The 23,060-nt window shown below is 67.6% G+C and overlaps 1 protein-coding gene across 1 annotated transcript in view; it reads left to right on the top strand.

The window, feature by feature from the left end:
* The window catches only part of LOC311204332 (spectrin beta chain, non-erythrocytic 2-like), a gene marked incomplete at both ends in the record, with an annotated part of 33,146 nt that extends 10,462 nt beyond the window's left edge, over positions 1-22,684 (top strand). The window contains 28 exon segments of the mRNA XM_084280777.1: positions 388-539; positions 2,267-2,440; positions 3,185-3,276; positions 3,370-3,450; positions 3,538-3,653; positions 3,744-3,856; positions 4,440-4,627; positions 5,355-5,472; positions 5,564-5,722; positions 6,461-6,763; positions 7,616-7,769; positions 8,643-9,504; positions 9,998-10,135; positions 10,708-11,464; positions 12,065-12,267; positions 12,337-12,427; positions 12,975-13,121; positions 13,930-14,193; positions 15,238-15,456; positions 16,076-16,165; positions 17,228-17,482; positions 17,570-17,700; positions 18,313-18,517; positions 19,342-19,716; positions 20,830-21,074; positions 21,810-21,948; positions 22,601-22,613; positions 22,616-22,684. Coding sequence (XP_084136903.1) covers positions 388-539; positions 2,267-2,440; positions 3,185-3,276; positions 3,370-3,450; positions 3,538-3,653; positions 3,744-3,856; positions 4,440-4,627; positions 5,355-5,472; positions 5,564-5,722; positions 6,461-6,763; positions 7,616-7,769; positions 8,643-9,504; positions 9,998-10,135; positions 10,708-11,464; positions 12,065-12,267; positions 12,337-12,427; positions 12,975-13,121; positions 13,930-14,193; positions 15,238-15,456; positions 16,076-16,165; positions 17,228-17,482; positions 17,570-17,700; positions 18,313-18,517; positions 19,342-19,716; positions 20,830-21,074; positions 21,810-21,948; positions 22,601-22,613; positions 22,616-22,684 — 5,853 coding nt within the window.
* Positions 22,685-23,060: the final 376 nt, after the last annotated feature.

The following is a 23,060-nucleotide window of genomic DNA, read 5'->3' as shown; positions in this document are numbered from 1 at the left end:
GCACCCACCCCCCCATCCCACAATGGATTTGGGGGGGGGGTCGTGGGTGGGGGGGTACATTTTGGGGGGGGATGTGGTACCCACCCCCCCATCCCACAATGGATTTGGGGGGGGATGTGGCACCCACCCCCCACCCCACAATGGATTTGGGGGGGGGGGGGGGGGACGTGGCACCCACCCCCCACCCCCCGATGGATTTGGGTGGGGGGGGTCGTGGGTGGGGGGGTACATTTGGGGGGGGACGTGTCACCCACCCCCCACCCCCCAATGGATTTGGGTGGGGGGGTCTGCGGGGTGGCGGCGCCGCCTGTCCGCGCGGCGGGGCCGGGGGTGGCTGGGTGGGGCTGGGGGGGGTCTGCAGCCCGTCCCGTGTCCCCCCCATCCCAGACGAGCGGGAGGCGGTGCAGAAAAAGACCTTCACCAAGTGGGTGAACTCGCACCTGGCGCGCGGCACCTGCCGCCTCGGAGACCTGTACGGCGACCTGCGCGACGGGCGGCTGCTGCTGCGCCTGCTGGAGGGGCTGTCCGGGGAGCAGCTGGTGAGACCCCCCCAGGGCCGGGGGAGATGGGGGGAGTGGGGGGGGGAGGGGAGTGGGGGGGGAGGGGAGTTGGGGGGTGAGGGGAGTGGGGGGGAAGGGGAGTTGGGGGGGAGGGGAGTTGGGGGGATGAGGGGAGGTGGGGGGGGTGAGGGGAGTTGGGGGGGGAGGGGAGTTGGGGGGAAGGAGAGTTGGGGGGGGAGGGGAGTTGGGGGGTGAGGGGAGTTGGGGGTGAGGGGAGTTGGGGGGTGAGGGGAGTTGGGGGTGAGGGGAGTTGGGGGGTGAGGGGAGTTGGGGGGGGTGAGGGGAGTTGGGGGGGTGAGGGGAGTTGGGGGAGAGGGGAGTTGGGGGGGGAGGGGAGTTGGGGGTGAGGGGAGTTGGGGGTGAGGGGAGTTGGGGGCGGGAGGGGAGTTGGGGGGGGGAGGGGAGTTGGGGGGGGTGAGGGGAGTTGGGGGGGTGAGGGGAGTGTGGGGGTGAGGGGAGTTGGGGGGTGAGGGGAGTTGGGGGGGGAGGGGAGTTGGGGGGGATGAGGGGAGTTGGGGGGGGAGGGGAGATGGGGGGGGAGGGGAGATGGGGGGTGAGGGGAGTTGGGGGGGTGAGGGGAGTTGGGGGGGGAGGGGAGTTGGGGGGGGTGAGGGGAGTTGGGGGGGGCTCATCCTTCCTGGGCATCCCCAGGTGGATGAACTGAGGGGGGGGTCCTTGGGGTGGGGGGCACCCAGTTTGCTGGGGATACCCCAATGTGGGGGGTGGGCACTCCCGTTCCCAGGACCCCCACCCAGGTGGGTGCCCCCTTCCCTGGGACCCCCATTGCTGGGGACCTCCACCCTCCATGGGTGGCCACCCCCATCCCCAGAGACCCCCAATATGAGTGGGTGGGCACCCTCCTTCCCAGGACCCCCATCCCAACACCCCCCCTCCCGCCTCCGGTCCCCAGCACCCCTTCCCCACCCCCCCTTTCCCTCCCCAGCACCCCAACACCCAGGACCGGCTTCCTCTGGACCCCAAACACTTTGGGGGACCCCCCCATGCTCCCCCCCCCACACCTCACGACCCCAACATCCACCCCACACCCCTCCCCAGGGACCCCTCCCCTGCCCCCAGATGTCCCGTCCTGGGACGCCCAGGATGTCGAGGGAGGGAGGGATGGAGGGATGAAGGGATGGAGGGAGGGATGGAGGGAGGGATGGAGAGAGGGATGGAGGGATGGATGGGATGGATGGAGGGATGGATGGATGGATGGATGGACGGACGGACGGATGGATGGATGGAGGGATGGAGGGATGGATGGATGGATGGAGGGATGGATGGATGGAGGGATGGATGGATGGAGGGAGGGATGGATGGATGGATGGAGGGAGGGATGGATGGATGGATGGATGGATGGATGGATGGAGGGAGGGATGGATGGAGGGAGGGATGGAGGGATGGATGGAGGGATGGATGGAGGGATGGATGGATGATGGAGGGATGGATGGAGGGATGGATGGAGGGATGGATGGATGGATGGATGGATGGATGATGGAGGGATGGATGGATGGATGGATGGATGGACGGACGGACGGAGGGATGGATGGATGGGTGGATGGGTGGGTGGATGGGTGGGTGGATGGAGGGATGGATGGAGGGATGGATGGAGGGATGGACGGATGGATGGGTGGGTGGATGGAGGGGGCACGGAGGGCCCTGACCCTGCCCTCCTGCCCCCTCTCTTGCCCCCCCCCCCCGCCCAGCCCAAGCCCACCAAGGGCCGGATGCGCATCCACTGCCTGGAGAACGTGGAGAAGGCGCTGCAGTTCCTGAAGGAGCAGCGGGTGCACCTGGAGAACGTGGGGTCCCACGACATCGTGGACGGGAACCACCGCCTCACCCTCGGCCTCGTCTGGACCATCATCCTGCGCTTCCAGGTACCCCGCTGCAGGGCGGGGAGGGGGGGAGGGATGGGTGGGGGGAGGGACAGAGGGATGGAGGGATGGACAGGGGGACGGATGGAGAGATGGATGGAGAGAGGGATAGATGGATGGATGAGCAGATGGACAGAGGGAGGGAGGGATGGACAGAGGGAGGGAGGGATGGATGGATGGATGGATGGATGGATGGATGGATGGAGGGATGGATGGATGGATGGGTGGATGGAGGGAGGGATGGATGGACAGAGGGATGGCAGGATGGAGGGACAGAGGGACGGAGGGATGGATGGAGGGACAGACAGATGGACATGGGATGGGTGGAGGGATGGACAGACAGAGGAATGAATAGATGGATGGATGAATGGATGGAGGGACAGACAGATGTATAGATGGAGGCACAGAGGGATGGAGGGACAGAGAGATGGATGGATGGATGGATGGATGGAGAGACAGACAGACAGACAGACGGATGGATGGATGGACAGAGGGATGGATGGACAGAAGGATGGATGGACAGAGGGATGGAGGGACAGAGAGATGGACAGATGGAGGGACAGACAGACGGACGGATGGAGGGACAAAGGGACAGGGGGATGGAGGTCTCACACCTCAGACCCACTGCGGGTCTGAGCTCCCCGACTGTGCGTGGGGCGGCACATCCCCCCCTTCTCCATCCCATCGTAGCTTTGGGGTGCTGGGGGACCCCCCCTCACTGTCCTCCTGCCCCCCCCCCCCCCCCAGATCCAGGACATCAGCGTGGAGACCGAGGACAACAAGGAGAAGAAGTCGGCCAAGGACGCGCTGCTGCTCTGGTGCCAGATGAAGACAGCAGGGTGAGCGGGCGGGGGGGGCCTGGGGGGGTCCCGCTGGGGTCTGGGGGGTCCCAGGCTGAGCTTCACCCCCCCTTTCCCCCCCCCCATCCCCAGGTACCCCAACGTGAACGTCCACAACTTCACCACGAGCTGGAGGGACGGGCTGGCCTTCAACGCCATCATCCACAAGCACAGGTTGGGGGGCACGGCGGGGGGCAGTGGGGTGTGGGGGGGGGTCCCGGGGGGGGGGAGGGTCTGACGCCATCCTGCCCCCCCCCCAAGGCCGGATCTGGTGGACATGGAGACCCTGCGCCGCTGCAACGCCCACTACAACCTGCAAAGCGCCTTCAACCTGGCCGAGCGCGAGCTGGGGCTCACCAAGCTGCTGGACCCCGAGGGTGAGGAGGGGACGGGGGGCCCGGGGGGGTCCGGGGGCGTTGGGGGGTGGGGGTGGGGGTACTCACCCCCCCCCACCCTGCTGGCTGCAGACGTGAACGTGGACCAGCCGGACGAGAAGTCCATCATCACCTACGTGGCCACTTTCTACCACTACTTCTCCAAGATGAAGGCGCTGGCGGTGGAGGGGAAGCGCGTGGGGAAGGTGCGGACGGACGGACGGACGGAGGGAGGGATGGAGGGATGGGGGGGGGTGGGTGGAGGGGGATGGGAAGGGGATGGAATGGGGTGGGGATGGGGATGGGGTGGGATGGGGATGGGATGGGGATGGGGATGGGGTGGGGATGGGATGGGATGGGATGGGGAGGGGATGGGATGGGATGGGATGGGGATGGGAAGGGGATGGGGATGGGATGGGGATGGGGATAGGATGGGGATGGGATGGGGATGGGATGGGGATGGGATGGGGATGAGGATGGGATGGGGATGGGATGGGATGGGGATGGGATTGGACAGGGTGGGATGGAGATGGGGATGGGATGGGATCGGACAGGATGGGATGGGATAAGATGGGACATGGTGGGATGGGATGGGGATGGGATGGGATTGGACAGGGTGGGATGGGATGGGATGGGATGGGATGGGACAGGGTGGGATGGGATAAGATGGGATGGGGATGGGGTGGGATTGGACAGGATGGGATGGGATGGGATGGGACAGGGTGGGATTGGACAGGGTGGGATGGGTGGGCAGGGGGTGGTCTGGGAAGGCAGCCGGACGTGCCGCAGGTCCTGGACGCGGCGCGTGAGGCCGAGGAGCTGGTGGGGAAGTACGAGGAGCTGGCGGGGGAGCTGCTGGGCTGGATCGCACAGACCATCCTGAGCCTCAACGACCGGCAGCTGGCCAGCGCCCTGCCCGGCGTGCAGAGCCAGCTCCAGGCCTTCAACACCTACCGCACCGTGGAGAAGCCCCCCAAGTGAGCCCACAGCCCCCCCACAGCCCCCTGGCATCCCCCCGCCAGGCCCCACATCCCCCCAGGCTCCAAATCCCTCACCCCAGGCCCTACATCCCCCCAGGGCTCTGCGTCCCTCTGGGGCTGCACATCCCTCTGGGCTCCATCCCTCCTGCATCCCTCCAGGTCTCCCCATCCCTCCTGCATCCCTCTCGGTCTCCCCATCCCTCCAGGTCTCCCCATCCCTCCTGCATCCCTCTGGGTCTCCCCATCCCTCCAGGTCTCCCCATCCCTCCTGCATCGCTCTGGGGCTCCACATCCCTCTGGGGCTCACGTCCTCCCAGGGCTCCCCATCTCTCCGGGGCTCCGAATCCCTCCCACATCCCCCCAGGGCTCCATATCCCTCTGGGGCTCCACATCCCCCCAGGGCTCCATATCCCTCTGGGGCTCCACATCCCCACAGGGCTCCACATCCCTCTCGGGCTCCATGTCCCTCCAGGCTCCACATCCCCCCAGGGCTCCATGTCCCTCCAGGCTCCACATCCCCACAGGGCTCCACATCCCTCTCGGGCTCCACGTCCCCCCGGAGCTCCACATCCCCCCAGAGCTCCACATCCCCCCAGGGCTCCACATCCCCCCAGGGCTCCATGTCCTTCTGGGATCCTCATCCCTCTGGCACCCCGCATCCCCCCCCGGGTCTCCCCACTCCCCCCACGTCTCCCCACCCCCCCCAGCTGGCTGTTGCCCTCAGGTTCATGGAGAAGGGGAACCTGGAGGTGCTGCTGTTCACGGTGCAGAGCCGCATGCGCGCCAACAACCAGAAGGTCTACGTGCCGCGGGAAGGGCGGCTCATCTCTGACATCAACAAGGTGCCCCGACCTCACCGCGGCGCCGGGGACGCTGCGGGGGTCCTGGGGGGTGTTTTGGGGGGGGGGTGATGCTGAGGCCGCCCCCTCGCAGGCGTGGGAGCGGCTGGAGAAGGCGGAGCACGAGCGGGAGCTGGCGCTGCGCACGGAGCTGATCCGGCAGGAGAAGCTGGAGCAGCTGGCGGCGCGGTTCGACCGCAAAGCCGCCATGAGGGAGACCTGGCTGAGCGAGAACCAGCGCCTCGTCTCGCAGGTGGGGGGCTGGGGGGGGGGTTTGGGGGGGGTTGGACCCCCTGTTCCTGCCCTGGTAACTCCCAGGGGTGCGGGAAGCCGGGGGGGGATCGGTGCCGGTCGGCACCTGTGCTGGGGACATGAGGAGTTGGGGGGTCCCAAGGTGTTCTGGGGGTCCTGAGGAGTTCGGGGGGTCCTGAGGAGTTCAGGGGGGTCCTGAGGAGTTTTGAGGGTCCTGAGGAGTTCGGGGGGTCCCAAGGTGTTCAGGGGAGCCCAAAGCATTTGGGGGGTCCTGAGGCATTTGGGGATCCCAAAGCGTTCAGGGATCCCAAACTGTTTGGGGGTCACGAGGAGTTTGGGGGGGTCATGGGGTGTTTGGGGGGGTCATGAGGAGTTTGGGGGGTCATGGGGTGTTTGGGGGGTCCCGAGGAGTTCAGGGGAGTCCCAAAGCATTTGGGGGGTCCCAAGGCCTTTGGGGATCCCAAAGCGTTTTGGGGGGGGTCCCAAAGGGTTTGGGGGGGTTCTGAGGCATTCAGGGGGGTCCTGAGCTGTTCGGGGGGGCGTCCCAAAACATTCAGGGATCCCGAAGCGTTCCATGCCCCCCTCCCCATCACCACCCACCCATCGCGCTTGGGGGGCTCCCTCTCCCTTCCCCCCCCCGCCCCTCATAACCAGGGGGGATCCCCCCTCCCCAAAGACCGACCGAGCTCCTGATCGGATGCCCCCCTCCCCCCCCCAATCCCCCCTCCCCAACCCCCAGGACAACTTCGGGACGGAGATGTCGGCGGTGGAGGCGGCGGTGCGGAAGCACGAGGCCATCGAGACCGACATCGGCGCCTACAGCGGGCGCGTGGAGGCCGTGGGCGCCGTGGCGGCCGAGCTGGCGGCCGAGCGCTACCACGACATGCGCCGCGTGCTGGCGCGGCGCGACGGCGTCACCCGCCTCTGGGACGGGCTGCGCCGCTCCCTGGCCGCCCGGCGCCAGCGGCTCCTCTCCCACCTGGAGCTGCAGAAGATGCTGCGGGACCTGGAGCACCTCGCGGGCTGGATGGAGGAGATGAAGGTCGGGACGGACGGACGGACGGACAGACAGGGGAGGGAGGGAGGGAGGGAGGGAGTGCAGCCTGTCCCAGCGTCCGTCTGTCCTCTCTGATGGAGGAGATGAAGGTCGGGACGGACGGACGGACGGACAGACAGGGGAGGGAGGGAGTGCAGCCTGTCCCAGCGTCCGTCTGTCCTCTCTGATGGAGGAGATGAAGGTCGGGATGGACGGACGGACGGACAGACAGGGGAGGGAGGGAGTGCAGCCTGTCCCAGCGTCCGTCTGTCCTCTCTGATGGAGGAGATGAAGGTTGGGACGGACGGACAGACGGACAGGGGAGGGAGGGAGCGCGGCCCATCCCAGCGTCCGTCTGTCCTCTCCGATGGAAGAGATGAAGGTCGGGACAGACAGACGGACGGACAGGTGGATGGGGAGGGAGGGAGGGAGTGTGGCCCATCCCAGCATCTGTCTGTCCTCTCCGATGGAGGAGATGAAGGTTCAGACGGACAGACGGGTGGATGGGGGGGAGGGAGGGAGCGCGGCCCGTCCCAGCGTCCGTCTGTCCTCTGATGGAGGAGATGAAGGTCAGGATGGATGGACGGACGGACAGGGAAGGGAGGGAGGGAGGGAGTGCAGCCCGTCCCAGCATCCGTCTGTCCTCTCCGATGGAGGAGATGAAGGTCGGGACGGACGGACAGACGGGTGGATGGAGGGGGAGGGAGGGAGCGCAGCCCGTCCCAGCGTCCGTCTGTCCTCTCTGATGGAGGAGATGAAGGTCGGGACGGACAGACGGACAGACGGAGGGGTGGATGGGGGGGAGGGAGGGAGCGCGGCCCGTCCCAGCGTCCGTCTGTCCTCTCCCCGGCGCCGTAGGTCCGTCTGCAGGCGCAGGACCTGGGGAAGCACCTGCGGGGGGTGGACGATCTGCTGCAGCTCCACGGGCTGGTGGAGGCCGACATCGCGGCGCAGGCCGAGCGCGTGCGGGCGGTGAGCGCCGCCGCCCAGCGCTTCGCCCGGCCCGGCGACGGTGAGACGGCGGCACCCCCGCACGGACCCCAGAGCCCCCCCCAAATTCCACACCCCCACCCCCCCCAGCCCCACAGAGCCCCCCCTGACACCCAGGACAGCCCCCAGCCTGGGGCACTGGGGTGGGTGCACCCTGGACCCCCCAGTCCCTGGGCTGGGCCCTGACCCCCAGTCCCTCCCCGTGCCCCCCAAATCTTGGGCTGGCTCCTGAGCCCCCAGACGCCTCCCCAGACCCCCAATCCCTGGGCTGGCCACTGACCCCCAGTCCCCTCAGTCCCCGGGATGGCCCTAGACCCCCCCAAACCCTGGGATGACCCCTGACCCCCATTCCCCCCAGTCCCCCCAAACCCTGGGCTGACCCCTGACCCCCAGTCCCCCCAGTCCCTGGGATGGCCCTGGACCCCCCAAACCCTGGGCTGGTCCCTGACCCCCAACCCCCCAGCCCCCCCAATCCTTGGGATAACCCCCGACCCCCATCCCCCCCAGTGCCCCCAATCCCTGGGATGGCCCCTGACCCCCAATCCCCCGGCCCCCCCAATCCCTGGGCTGGTCCCTGACCCCCATCCCCCCCAGTCCCCCCAATCCCTGGGATGACCCCTGACCCCCATCCCCCCCAGTCCCCCCAATCCCTGGGATGACCCCTGACCCCCATCCCTCCCAGCCCCCCCAATCCCTGGGATAACCCCTGACGCCCAACCCCCCGGCCCCCCCAATCCCTGGGATGGCCCCTGACCCCCATCCCCCCCAGTCCCCCCAAACCCTGGGATGACCCCTGACCCCCATCCCCCCCAGTCCCCCCAATCCCTGGGATGACCCCTGACCCCCCAAACCCTGTGCTGACACCCCACCCCATTCCCTGCGGGGCTCCCCTCAGGATACCGGCCCTGCGAGCCGTCGGCCGTGCGGGACCGCGTGGCCGCGCTGGAGCTGCGCTACCGCGAGCTGTCGGCGCTGGCGGCTGAGCGCCGCGAGCGCCTGGAGGAGTCGAGGCGCCTCTGGAAGTTCTTCTGGGACACGGGGGAGGAGGAGGCCTGGATGCGGGAGCAGGAGCGGCTCCTCTCCTCCGACGACGTGGGCCGGGATCTCACCAGCTCCTTGCGGCTCCTCAGCCAGCACGCGGCCTTCCGCGGGGAGCTGAGCGGGCGCGCGGGACCCCTGGAGCAGGCGCTGGGCCGGGGCCGGGATTTGGCAGCCGAGGGCAAGGCGGGAGCGGCCGAGCGGGTGCGGGAGGTGGAGAGTCGCTGGAGGGCCCTGGCCGAGCTGGCGGCCCAGCGCGAGCGGCGCCTGCGGGAAGCCGCCGGCTTCTTCCAGCTGCAGGCGGAGGCGGCGGACACGGAGACGTGGCTGGAGGACGCCTGGCGCCTGGTGTCCAGCCCCGAGCTGGGCCACGACGAGTACTCCACCCGCAGCCTGGCCCGGCAGCACCGCGAGCTGGAGGAGGAGATCGGCGGCCACGGCCCCGCCATCGAGGCGCTGCGCCAGCAGGCCGCCGCGCTGCCCACGCCCTTCGCACAGGCGCCCGGCGTCGCCGGCAGGCTGCCGGCGCTGGAGCGGCGCTACCGGGAGGTGCGGGACAGAGCCCAGCGCCGGCGGCAGGAGCTGCAGGACGCGCTGGGGCTCTACACCATGCGGAGCGAGGCCGACGCCTGCGCGCTCTGGGTGGGGGAGAAGGAGCAGTGGCTGCTCTCCATGAGCGTCCCGGAGAGGCTGGAGGACCTGGAAGTGGTTCAGCAGCGGTGAGTTGCCCCCGGCACCGCGCCCGGACCCCGCGGGGGGCATCACCAGGGGCCCTTCCTGCACCCGGGATGGGCGATCCCATGGGTGCTGGTCCAGTGGGTGGGTGCTGGTCCCAATGGGTGGGTGCTGGTCCCAATGGGTGGGTGCTGATCCCAATGGTTGGGTGCTGATCCCATGGATGGGTCCTGATCCCGTGGGTGGGTGCTGGTCCCAATGGTTGGGTGCTGATCCCATGGATGGGTCCTGATCCCGTGGGTGGGTGCTGGTCCCAATGGGTGGGTGCTGGTCCCATGGTTGGGTGCTGATCCAATGGGTGGGTGCTGATCCCGTGGGTGGGTGCTGGTCCCAGTGGGTGGGTGCTGGTCCCAATGGGTGGGTGCTGATCCCCATGGGTGGGTGCTGATCCCGTGGGTGGGCGCTGGTCCCAGTGGGTGGGTGCTGGTCCCAATGGGTGGGTGCTGATCCCATGGGTGGGTGCTGGTCCCGGGGCAGGTTCGAGACGCTGGAGCCGGAGATGAACAACCTGGCGTCGCGCATCGCCGCCGTGAACGCGATCGCGGAGCAGCTGCTGGGAGCCGACCGGCGCAGCCAGGAGAGCGCCCAGGACACCCGCGAGCAGCTCAACGCCAGGTAGGGGGCGAGGGATGGGGGGAGGGAGGGATGGGTGCTCTGGGCAGGGATGCTCTGGGAAGAGATGGGTGTTCCAGGAAGGGATGGGTGGGTGGTCTGGGGAGGGGTGATCCAGACAGGGGTACTCTGGGCAGGGCTGGATGCTCCAGGCAAGGAGGATGGATGGATGGAGGGATGGATGGAGGGATGGATGGATGGATGGATGGATGGATGGATGGATGAGCAGATGGATGGATGGATGGATGGATGGACGGACGGACGGACGGAGGGATGGAGGGATGGATGGAGGGATGGATGGATGGATGGATGGAGGGATGGAGGGATGGATGGATGGATGGATGGATGGATGGATGGATGGATGGATGGATGGGTGGATGGATGGATGGATGGATGGGTGGATGGATGGATGGATGGATGGATGCTCCAGGCAGGGATGGATGGAGGGAGGGATGGATGAGCAGATGGATGGATGGATGGATGGAAGCTCCTGGCAGGGCTGCTCCATGCAGGACTGGATGCCCCGTCCCAACGCGCCCCGCGGTATCCCTGTCCCCTCCGTGTCCCCTCGGCAGGTGGGAGCGCTTCCGCGCCTTGGCCGAGCAGAAGAAGGGAGCGCTGAGCTCGGCCCTCAACATCCAGAACTTCCACCTGGAGTGCGACGAGACCACGGCCTGGATGAGGGAGAAGACCAAGGTGATCGAGTCCACCCAGGGCCTGGGCAACGACCTGGCCGGGGTGATGGCCCTGCAGCGGAAGCTCTCGGGCATGGAGCGCGACCTGGAGGCCATCCAGGCCAAAGTGCGGGACCTGCGGGCCGAGGGGGAGAAGCTGGGGGCCGAGCACCCCCAGCAGGGCCCCCAGACCCAGGCGCGGCTCTCGGCCGTCCAGGGGGTGTGGGAGGAGCTGTGCGGCAGCCTGCGGCGGCGCGAGGAGTCGCTGGGCGAGGCGAGCAAGCTGCAGGGCTTCCTGCGCGACCTGGCGGCCCTGCAGGCCTGGCTGTCCCGCAGCCAGACGGCCGTGGCCTCCGAGGACGTGCCCGCCACGCTGGCGCAGGCCGAGAAGCTGCTGAGCCAGCACGAGAGCATCCGCAAGGAGATCGCCCACTACGGGGACGACTACCGGCAGGCGCGGGCCGTGGGCCGGGAGGTGACGCGGGGCCAGACGGACGCCCAGCACCTCTTCCTCCAGCAGCGCCTGGACGCGCTGGACACGGGCTGGGAGGAGCTGGGGAGGATGTGGGAGAACCGCCACCAGCTGCTGGCCCAGGCCTTCGCCTTCCAGCTCTTCCTCCGCGACGCCAGGCAGGTGGAGGGCGTCCTCAGCACCCAGGTGAGCGGGGCGGGGAGGGGACAGCGGGGTGCGGGAGGAGCCTCTGTCGGGTGATGCCTGAGCCCAGCATCTCCCTGGGATCCCGACACATCCCTGGGATCCCGACATCTCCCTGGGATCCCGATATCTCCCTGGGATCCTGACACATCCCTGCGATCCCGACATATCCCTGCGATCCCGACACATCCCTGGGATCCCGACATCTCCCTGGGATCCCGACACATCCCTGCGATCCCAACATATCCCTGGGACCCCGACACATCCCTGGGATCCCGACACATCCCTGCTATCCCGACATATCCCTGGGATCCTGACATATCCCTGGGATCCCAACATCTCCCTGCAATCCCGATGTATCCCCGTGATCCCAATCTCCCTGCGATCCCAATCTCCCTGCGATCCCAACATCTCCCTGTGATCCCAATATCCCTGCGATCCCAACATCTCCCTGCAATCCCAATGTATCACCGTGATCCCAATCTCCCTGCGATCCCAACATCTCCCTGTGATCCCAACATCTCCCTGTGATCCCAATATCCCCGTGATCCCAACATCCCCGTGATCCCGACATCTCCCCGTGACGCCGGTGCCCCCGCGCAGGAGTACGCGCTGTCGCACACGGAGATGCCCGGCACGCTGCCGGCAGCCGAAGCGTCCGTGAAGAAGCACGAGGACTTCGTGGCCACCATGGAGGCTGCTGGCGAGCGCCTGCAGGGACTGGTGGCCACGGGTCGGAAGCTGGTGGCCGAGGGCGGTGTCCACGCGGAGAAGGTGCAGGAGACGCTGGACTCGGTGCAGAGCAGGTGAGGGGTGCGGCACGGCGCCGGCGCCGGCGCGGCCGGAGCAGCCGTCATTCCCTGCCCTTCCCACAGGCACCAGAGGAACCGGGATACGGCCCAGGAGCTGCTGGGGAAGCTGAGGGATAACTGGGAGCTGCAGCGGTTCCTGCAGGATGGGCAGGAGGTGGGATGGGGATGGGATGGGATGGGATGGGATGGGGATGGGGATGGGGATGGGGATGGGGATGGGGATGGGGATGGGATGGGGATGGGATGGGGATGGGGATGGGGATGGGATGGGATGGGATGGGATGGGGATGGGGATGGGATGGGGATGGGATGGGGATGGGATGGGATGGGGATGGGGATGGGATGGGATGGGGATGGGATGGGGATGGGATGGGGTGGGATGGGGATGGGAATGGGATGGGGATGGGGTGGGATGGGGATGGGAATGGGATGGGGATGGGGATGGGAATGGGATGGGGATGGGAATAGGATGGGGATGGGGATAGGGGGGATGGGGTGGGATGGGGATGGGATGGGGATGGGATGGGGATGGGATGAGATGGGATGGGATTGGATGGGATGTTATGGGATGGGGATGGGATGGGGATGGGGATACAGACAGGGACTGGGCTGGGACAGGAAGGAAGATGGGTGTGACGGAGCCGTCCCCTCCTGATGATCCCCCTTCCCATTCCCATTCCCATTCCCACTCCTCCTGGCAGCTCACCCTCTGGATTGAGGAGAAGATGCTGACAGCCCAGGACGTGTCCTACGAGGAAGCTCGCGACCTGCACACCAAGTGGCAGAAGCACCAGGCCTTCGGCGCCGAGCTGGCGGCCAACAAGGGCTGGCTGGACACCATGGAGAAGGTGGGTACCGGGAATGCTGCTGGGATGCTGGGGATCCCACCAGGATTCCACCGGGATGCCAGGAATCCCACCGGGATGCTGGGAATCCCACTGGGATGCCGGGAGTCCCACCAGGATCCCACTGGGATGCTGGGAGTCCCACCAGGATCCCACTGGGATAGCCAAGAATCCCACTGGGATGCCAGGAATCCCACTGGGATGCTGGGAATCCCACCAGGATCCCACTGGGATAGCCAGGAATCCCACTGGGATGCCGGGAGTCCCACCAGGATCCCACTGGGATTTCGGAAATCCCACCAGGATTCCAGGAATCCCACTGGGATGCTGGGAATCCCACCAGGATCCCACCAGGATTCCAGGAATCCCACTGGGATGCTGGGAATTCCACCAGGATCCCACCGGGATGCCAGGAATCCCACCGGGATGCCATGAGTCCCACCAGGCTCCCACCGGGATGCTGGGAGTCCCACCAGGATCCCACTGGGATGCTGGGAATCCCACTGGGATGCTGGGATTCCCACTGGGATGACGGGAGTCCCACCGGGATGCCGGGATTCCCACCAGGCTCCAACCGGGATGCCAGGAATCCCACCAGGATCCCACTGGGATAGCCAAGAATCCCATCGGGATGCCAGGATCCCACTGGGATGCCAGGAATCCCACCGGGATGCTGGGAATCCCACCAGGCTCCCACCGGGATGCCAGGAATCCCACCGGGATGCCGGGATTCCCACCAGGCTCCCACCGGGACGCCGCGCCGGGACACAGGCAGGGCGCCGGCCCCCCCTGATCCGGTCTCTCCCCTCAGGAAGGGGGGCAGCTGGCGGCGGCGAAGCCGGAGCTGGCGCCGGTGGTGACGGGGAAGCTGGCGGCTCTGCGGGCCCTGTGGGAGGAGCTGGAGGCCACCACCAGGACCAAGGCGCGGCGCCTGTTCGACGCCAACCGCGCGGAGCTGTGCGCGCAGTCCTGCGCCGCGCTCCGGGCCTGGCTGGCGGGCGTGCGCGCCCAGCTGCGCTCCGACGACTACGGCAAGGACCTCACCGGCGTCAACATCCTGCTCAAGAAGCAGCAGGTGGGGGGTCCTCCGGGACGGGGGGTGGGCACTGGGAGGTGTGGGGGGTGCTGGGAGGTGTGGAGGGTGCTGGGAGGTGTGGGGGCACTGGGAGATCTGGGGGCACTGGGAGATCTGGGGGTGCTGGGGGGTGTGGGGGGCACTGGGAGATCTGGGGGTGCTGGGGGGTGTGGGGGATACTGGGAGGTGTGGGGGTTACTGGGTGGTGTGGGGGTTACTGGGAGGTGTGGGGGGTGCTGGGAGGTGTGGGGGGTACTGGGAGGTCTGAGGGGTACTGGGAGATCTGGGGGCACTGGGAGATCTGGGGGTGCTGGGGGGTGTGGGGGCACTGGGGGTTTTGAGGGGTACTGGGAGGTCTGGGGGTGCTGGGAAGTGTGGAGGTGCTGGGAGATCTGGGGGCACTGTGAGATCTGGGGACACTGGGAGGTCTGGGGGGTACTGGGAGGTGTGGGGGGTGCTGGGAGGTCTGGGGGCACTGGGAGATCTGGGGGTGCTGGGGGTGTGGGGGGCACTGGGAGATCTGGGGGTGCTGGGGGGTGTGGGGGATACTGGGAGGTGTGGGGGTTACTGGGCGGCGTGGGCGTTACTGGGCGGTGTGGGGGTCACTGGGAGGTGTGGGGGTTCCTGGGCCCGACCCCTCAGGTCCGGATCTGTACTGGGAGGTGTGGGGGTCACTGGGCGGTGTGGGGGTTACTGGGCAGTGAGGGGGTCACTGGGCGGTGTGGGGGGTCCTGGGCAGTGTGGGTGTCACTGGGCATTGTGGGGGGTCCTGGGCGGTGTGGGTGTCACTGGGCAGTGTGGGGGTCACTGGGCGGTGTGGGGGTCACTGGGCAGTGTGGGGGTCACTGGGCGGTGTGGGGGTCACTGGGAGGTGTGGGGGTTCCTGGGCAGTGTGGGGGTCACTGGGCAGTGTGGGTGTCACTGGGCAGTGTGGGGGTCACTGGGCGGTGTGGGGGGTTACTGGGCGGTGTGGGTGTCACTGGGCGGTGTGGGGGGTCCTGGGCCCGGTGCCGCTCACGCCGGCGCCGCCCGGGCCCCGCGCAGCTGCTGGAGAAGCAGACGGCGGAGCGGGAGGAGGAGGTGGCGGCGATGCGGGCGCAGGCCCAGGCCCTGAGCCCCGAGGAGGCGGCCGAGGCGCAGGGACAGATCCGGGCGGTGGAGGAGCAGTTCCGGGAGCTGCGGGAGCCGCTGCGCGAGCGCTGCCGGAGGCTCCGCGCATCCCGCGAGCAGCACCAGTTCCACCGCGACCTGGAGGACGAGATCGTGAGCGGGGGACCCTGGGGAGAGGGGGGACCCTGGGGAGAGGGGGGGTCCTGGAGAGAGGGGGGACCCTGGGGAGAGGGGGGACCCTGGGGAGAGGGGGGAGACCCTGGGGAGAGGGGGGGCCCTGGGGAGAGGGGGGACCCTGGGGAGAGGGGGGGTCCTGGGGAGAGGGGAGACCCTGGAGAGAGGGGGGGTCCTGGGGAGAGGGGAGATCCTGGGGAGGGGGGGGACCCTGGGGAGAGGGGGTACCCTGGGGAGAGGGGAGACCCTGGGGAGAGGGGGGGTCCTGGGGAGAGGGGAGACCCTGGGGAGAGGGGAGACCCTGGGGAGAGGGGGGGTCCTGGGGAGAGGGGAGACCCTGGGGAGAGGGGAGACCCTGGGGAAAGGGGGGGTCCTGGAGAGAGGGGGGACCCTGGGGAGAGGGGGGATCCTGGGGAGAGGGGAGACCCTGGGGAGACGGGGGGATCCTGAAGGGAGAAGGGGGGTCCTGGGGAGATGGGGGATCCTGAAGGCAGAAGGGGGGTCCCTGGGGGAGAAGAGGGACCCCGGAGCAGAGGGGGGGCCCCAGGGGGTCCGTCGGGGTCTCCTGACCCTCTCCCTCTCGCCGTGGCGCCGGCAGCTCTGGGTGAAGGAGCACAGAGCCCTGGCCGACTCCGCGGACCTCGGGAAGGACCTGCCCTCGGTGCAGCTGCTGCTCAAGAAGAACCAGGTGGGCGGGAGGCGGATCCGGCGCCAGACACGGAGCTCCACGTGTCCGTGTGTCCGTCCCTCCGTGTGTCTGTCCATCCCTCCCTCCGTGTGTCCATCCCTCCGTGTGTCCGTCCGTCCGTCCATCCATCCATCCATCCATCCCTCCATCCATCCCTCTCTCACTCCATCCCTCCATCCCTCCCTACATCCATCCATCCCTCCATCCATCCATCCATCCATCCCTCCATCCATCCCTCCATCCATCCATCCCTCCATCCATCCATCCATCCCTCCATCCATCCATCCATCCATCCATCCATCCATCCATCCATCCATCCCCCCATCCATCCCTCCCTCCATCCATCCATCCATCCATCCATCCATCCATCCATCCATCCCTCCATCCATCCCTCCATCCATCCATCCATCCATCCCTCCATCCATCCATCCATCCATCCATCCATCCATCCATCCATCCCCCCATCCATCCCTCCCTCCATCCATCCATCCATCCATCCATCCATCCATCCATCCATCCATCCATCCATCCATCCATCCATCCATCCATCCCTCCATCCCTCCATCCATCCATCCATCCATCCCTCCATCCCTCCATCCATCCATCCATCCCCCCATCCATCCCTCCATCCATCCATCCATCCATCCATCCATCCCTCCATCCATCCCTCCATCCATCCATCCATCCATCCCTCCATCCCTCCATCCATCCATCCATCCATCCATCCATCCATCCATCCATCCCTCCATCCCTCCATCCATCCATCCCTCCATCCCTCCATCCATCCATCCCTCCATCCATCCCTCCATCCATGTGTCCATCCCTCCTTCCGTGTGTCCATCCATCCATCCATCCATCCATCCATCCTTGTGTCCATCCATTCATGTGTCCACCCCTGCCCAGACCACCCACCCCAGCCCGGACCACCCACCCCAGCCCGGAGCCCCCATCCCTGCCCGGAGCCCCCATCCCAGCCCGGAGCCCCCATCCCTGCCCAGACCACCCACCCCTGCCCGGACCCCCCACCCCTCACCCCTCCCCTCCTCCTCCCCACCGGCTCAGACGCTGCGGAAGGAGCTCCAGGGCCACGAGCGGCGGGTGGAGGAGCTGCTGGGCCGGCGCGGGGGCGAGTCGGGCGCTGCCGAGCGCGTCCGGCAGCTGCGGGAGGCCTGGCGGGAGCTGCAGCTCCAGGCCGAAGCGCGGCACCGGCGCCTGGAGCGCGCCCAGGCCGCGCAGCAGTTCTACTGCGACGCCGCCGAGGCCGAGGCCTGGATGGGCGAGCAGGAGCTGCACATGATGGCCCAGGAGAAGGCCAAGGTGGGTCGGCCCCTCCGGCCCCCACCCCCGGCCCCCTCCCCGCGCCCCCGGGCCGCCCTGACGCCCCCTCTGCCCCCGGCCCCCCAGGACGAGCCGGGCGCCCAGGCCATGCTGAGCCGGCACGCGGCGCTGGAGCGGGCGCTGCGCGACTACGCCGGCACCGTGCGGCAGCTCTCGGGGCAGAGCCGGGACATGGTGGAGAGCGGCCACCCCGAAAGGTGGGGCAGGGCCCCCCCCGTCCCCCCCCAGACCCCTCCCGGCATCGTCCATCAGGGACCTCGGGTGTCCCGTCCCCTCCCCATCCCCTCTGGATCCCATGGTGGGGATCCCCCTGTCCCGTCCCCTCCCCATCACCCCCAGACCCCCATGGTGGGGATCCCCCACGTCCTGTCCCCTCCCCATGACCCCCAGACCCCCATGGTGGGGACTCCCCTGTCCTATCCCCTCCCCATCACCCCCAGAGCCCCATGGTGGGGATCCCCCAAGTCCTGTCCCCTCCCCATCACCCCCAGACCCCCGTGGTGGGGATCCCCCATGTCCCATCCCCTCCCCATCCCCTCTGAACCCCCACGTGTCCCATTCCCCTCCCCATCACCCCCAGACCCCCATGGTGGGGATCCCCCTGTCCCACCCCTCCCCATCCCCTCCCAAGCCCTGTGCCCCCCTCCCCATCCCCTCAGCAGGGACCCCCTGTGTCCCACCCCTCCCCATCCCCTCCCAAGCCCTGTGCCCCCCTCCCCATCCCCCCAGCAGGGACCCCCTGCATCCCATCCCCTCCCCATCCCCTCCGTCGCCCGGTGCCGGTGCCCTGACGCGGTGGGTGCCGGCAGCGAGCGGCTGCGGCTGCGCCAGGCCCAGGTGGAGAAGCTCTACGCCAGCCTGCAGGACCTGGCGCGGGAGCGGCGCGCGGCGCTGCAGGAGCATCTCCGGCTCTGCCAGCTCAAGCGGGACCTGGACGACCTGGAGCAGTGGATCTCGGAGCGGGAGGTGGTGGCAGCTTCCCACGAGCTGGGCCAGGACTACGAGCACGTCACGGTGAGGGGGGGACGGGCTGGGCGGGGGATTGGGGTGGGAAGGGGTGGGGGTTCTGGGAAGGGGTGGGGGCTCTGGGAAGGGGTGGGTGGTCTGGGAAGGGGTGGGGGCTCTGGGAAGGGATGGGTGGTCTGGGAAGGGATGGGTGCTCTGGGAAGGGATGGGTGGTCCAGGCAGGGATGGGTGGTCCAGGATGTGATGGGTGCTCTGGGCAGGGATGGGTGGTCCGGGCAGGGGTGGGTGCTCTGGGCAGGGATGGGTGGTCCGGGCAGGGGTGGGTGCTCTGGGCAGGGATGGGTGGTCCGAGCAGGGGTGGGTGGTCTGGGAAGGGGTGGGTGGTCCAGGCAGGGGTGGGTGGTCTGGGATGTGATGGGCGCTTTGGGCAGGGGTGGGGGCTCCAGGAAGGGATGGGTGGTCTGGGCAGGGGTGGGGGCTCAGGGCAAGGGTGGGTACTCTGGGAAGGGATGGGTGGTCCGAGCAGGGGTGGGTGCTCTGGGAAGGGATGGGTGGTCCGGGCAGGGGTGGGTGGTCCAGGCAGGGATGGGTGGTCTGGGATGTGATGGGTGCTCTGGGCAGGGATGGGTGGTCCGGGCAGGGGTGGGTGCTCCAGGCAGGGGTGGGTGGTCTGGGATGTGATGGGTGCTCTGGGCAGGGGTGGGGGCTCCAGGCAGGGGTTGGTGCTCCAGGCACGGGTGGGTGGTCCAGGCAGGGGTGGGTGCTCCGGGCAGGGGTGGGCGCTCCGTGGTGGCGGCATCGCCGTGGTCCCCGCTGTCCCTCTGGCGTCACCACCCTGTGTGTCCCCCCCACCCCCCCTCCCCGCCCGGCAGATGCTGCGGGACAAGTTCCGGGAGTTCTCGCGGGACACGAGCGGCATCGGCCAGGAGCGCGTGGACGGCGTCAACGGGCTGGCGGACGCGCTGATCGCCCGCGGGCACTCGGCCAGCGCCAGGGTGGCCGAGTGGAAGGACGGGCTGAACGAGGCCTGGGCCGACCTGCTGGAGCTGATGGACACGCGGGCGCAGATGCTGGCGGCGGCCCACGAGCTGCAGCGCTTCTTCCGCGACGCGGGGCAGGCGCTGGCGCGCGTGCGGCACAAGCAGCAGCAGCTGCCCGACGAGGTGGGGCGCGACCTGAACACGGCCGAGGCCCTGCGGCGCCTGCACAGCGCCTACGAGCACGACATCCAGGCGCTCAGCGCCCAGGTGAGCGGCACCGCGGGGTGTGGGGAGGGGAGGGGAGGGGAGGGCGGCGCAGAGCAGCGTGGGGTGACGCACTGCGCGGGGTGACGCGGCACGGGGCGGGGGGGTGGCACTGCGGCACCACGCGGTGCGGCACAACACGGGATGGCACAACATGTGATGACACGACACGACATGTGACGACACGACACATGATGACACGTGATGACACAACAGGACACGTGATGACACGTGATGACACGACAGGACACATGACAACATGACACATGATGACACAACACGTGATGACATGACACGACATGTGACGACACGACACATGATGACACGTGACAACACAACACGACACGTGATGACATGTGATGACACGACAGGACACATGACAACATGACACATGATGACACAACACGTGATGACATGACACGTGATGACATGTGATGACACGACACACCATGACATAACGTGTGATGACATGTGATGACACAACATGACACATGTCAAGAAGACACATGATGACACGACACGTGATGACACAACACAGGACATGACACAACACGTGACAACACATGATGACATGACGCGACACATGACAACAAGACACATGATGACACGACACATTATGACACAACACGTGATGACACGTGATGACATGACACATGATGACATGACGTGATGACACAACACGTGATGACATGTGACAACACAACATGTGATGACAGATGATGACACAACATGTGATGAAATGACACGTGATGACACGACACAACACATGACAACACATGACGACGCATGATGACACAACACAACACAACATGTGATGACACGTGATGACACAACGCAACACATGACAAGACACATGACGCAACACATGACGACATGACATATGATGACACAACACGACACGTGATGACATGATGTGACACATGACGACATGACACATGATGACACAACACGTGACGACACATGTGAATGACATGACATGTCATGACATGACGTGATGACACATGATGACACGTGATGACACGACACATGACAACATGACACATGACGACACGACACATGACGACACAACACGTGACGACACGGCCCCCCTCCCCTCCCGTCCCCTCCCGCCCGCAGGTGCGTCAGGTGCAGGAGGACGCGGCGCGGCTGGAGAAGGCCTACGCAGGCGAGAAGGCGGCCGACATCCGGCGCCACGAGCAGGCGGTGAGCGCGGCCTGGGCGCAGCTGCGGGGGCTGAGCCAGGCGCGGCGCCAGCTGCTGCTGGACACCGTGGAGAAGTTCCGCTTCCTGCGCGCCGTGCGCGACCTGCTGCTCTGGATGGACGGCGTCCGCCTGCAGATCGAGGGCCAGGAGCGCCCGCGGTGAGCGCCGGCGCGGCGGGGGCCGCGGCGTGGTGGCACCGCGGTGGCGGTGGGGGTGTCATGGGGGTGCCATGGCGGTGCCATGGCGGTGGCGGTGGGGGTGTCATGGCGGTGCCATGGCGGTGCTGGTGCCGTGGCGGTGGCAGTGGGAATGTCATGGCGGTGTCATGGCAGTGCCATGGCGGTGGCGGTGTCATGGCGGTGTCATGGCGGTGCCATGGCGGTGGGGGTGTCACGGGGGTGTCGTGGCGGTGCCATGGCGGTGGCAGTGGGGGTGTCATGGGGGTGCCATGGCGGTGTGGGTGCCGTGGCAGTGGCAGTGGGGGTGTCATGGGGGTGTCGTGGCGGTGCTGTGGCAGTGTTGGTGCCATGGTGGTGGCAGTGGGGGTGTCACGGCAGTGGCGTTGGGGGTGTTGTGGTGGTGCCATGGTGGTGGCGGTGGCGGTGGGGGTGTCATGGGGGTGCCATGGCAGTGTGGGTGCCGTGGTGGTGGCAGTGGGGATGTCACAGCAGTGCCATGGCAGTGTGGGTGCTGTGGTGGCAGTGGGGGTGTCATGGGGGTGTCATGGTGGTGCCACAGGGGTCTCATGGTGGTGTTGGTGCCGTGGTGGTGGCGGTGGGGATGTCACGGGGGTGTCACGGCGGTGCCATGGCGGTGTTGGTGCCGTGGCGGTGGCAGTGGGGGTGCCACGGGGGTCTCCCTGACGTCCTGTGTCCCCTCCCCCCCCGGCGCAGGGACGTGTCCTCGGCCGACCTGGTGATCAAGAACCACCAGAGCATCAAGGCCGAGGTGGACGCGCGCGCCGACAGCTTCAGCGCCTGCGTGGCCATGGGCACCGCGCTGCTGCGCCGCGGGCACTACGCCGCCGACAAGGTGGGGACCCCCTGGCCCTGGCCCCATCCCATGTCCCTGTGTCCCCATCCCTGTCCCTGTCCCCATCCCTGTCCCCGTCCCTGTCCCCATCCCATGTCCCTGTGTCCCCATCCCTGGCCCCATCCCTGTCCCCATCCCTGACTCCATCCCCTGTCCCTGTCCCCATCCCGTGTCCCCATCCCATGTCCCCATCCCGTGTCCCCAGCCCTGTCCCCATCCCTGTCCCTGTCCCCATCCCTGTCCCCATGTCCCCATCCCGTGTCCTCATCCCTGACCCCATCCCTGACCCCATTCCCATCCCTGTCCCATGGCCCATGTCCCCATCCCTGTCCCTGTCCCCATCCCTGTCCCCATCCCTGACTCCATCCCCTGTCCCTGTCCCTGTCCCCATCCCTGTCCCCATCCCGTGTCCCCATCCCTGTCCCCATCCCTGTCCCCTGTCCCCATCCCTGACCCCGTCCCGTGTCCCTGCCCCTGTCCCTGGCCCCATCCCCATCCCTGGCCCCATCCCTGTCCCTGTCCCCATCCCTGTCCCTGTCCCCATCCCTGACCCCATCCCTGTCCCCATCCCTGTCCCTGTCCCCATCCCTGTCCCTGTCCCCATCCCTGACCCCATCCCTGTCCCTGCCCCCCACACCCCCCTCTCCCCCAGATCTCGGAGCAGCTCTCCAGCTCCAGGAACGGCGCCGGGACATCGGGGAGCGTTGGAAGGAGAAGATGGACTGGCTGCAGATCGGTGAGCACGGGGCTGGGGGCACGGGACAGCCCCCCCAGAGCCCCCTGAACACCCCCAGACCCCCCAGACCCTCTGAGCCCCCCCAGACCCCTCTGAACACCCCCAGACCCCTCTGAGCCCCCCAGAGCCCCCTGAACACCCCCAGACCCCTCTGAGCCCCCCCAGACCCCCCTGAACACCCCCAGACCCCTCTGAGCCCCCCCAGAGCCCCCAGACCCCTCTAAGCCCCCCCAGACCCCTCTGAGCCCCCTGAACACCCCCAGACCCCTCTGAGTCCCCCCAGAGCCCCCAGACCCCCCTGAACACCCCCAGACCCCTCTGAGTCCCCCCAGAGCCCCCAGACCCCCCTGAACACCCCCAAACCCCTTCTGAGCCC

The sequence above is a fragment of the Gallinula chloropus genome, assembly GCF_964237585.1.
Source record: "Gallinula chloropus genome assembly, contig: HAP1_SCAFFOLD_458, whole genome shotgun sequence".
NCBI lineage: Eukaryota > Metazoa > Chordata > Aves > Gruiformes > Rallidae > Gallinula > Gallinula chloropus.
Note: the sequence above shows the minus strand (reverse complement) of the source record. Positions and strands in the feature narration are given on the sequence as shown.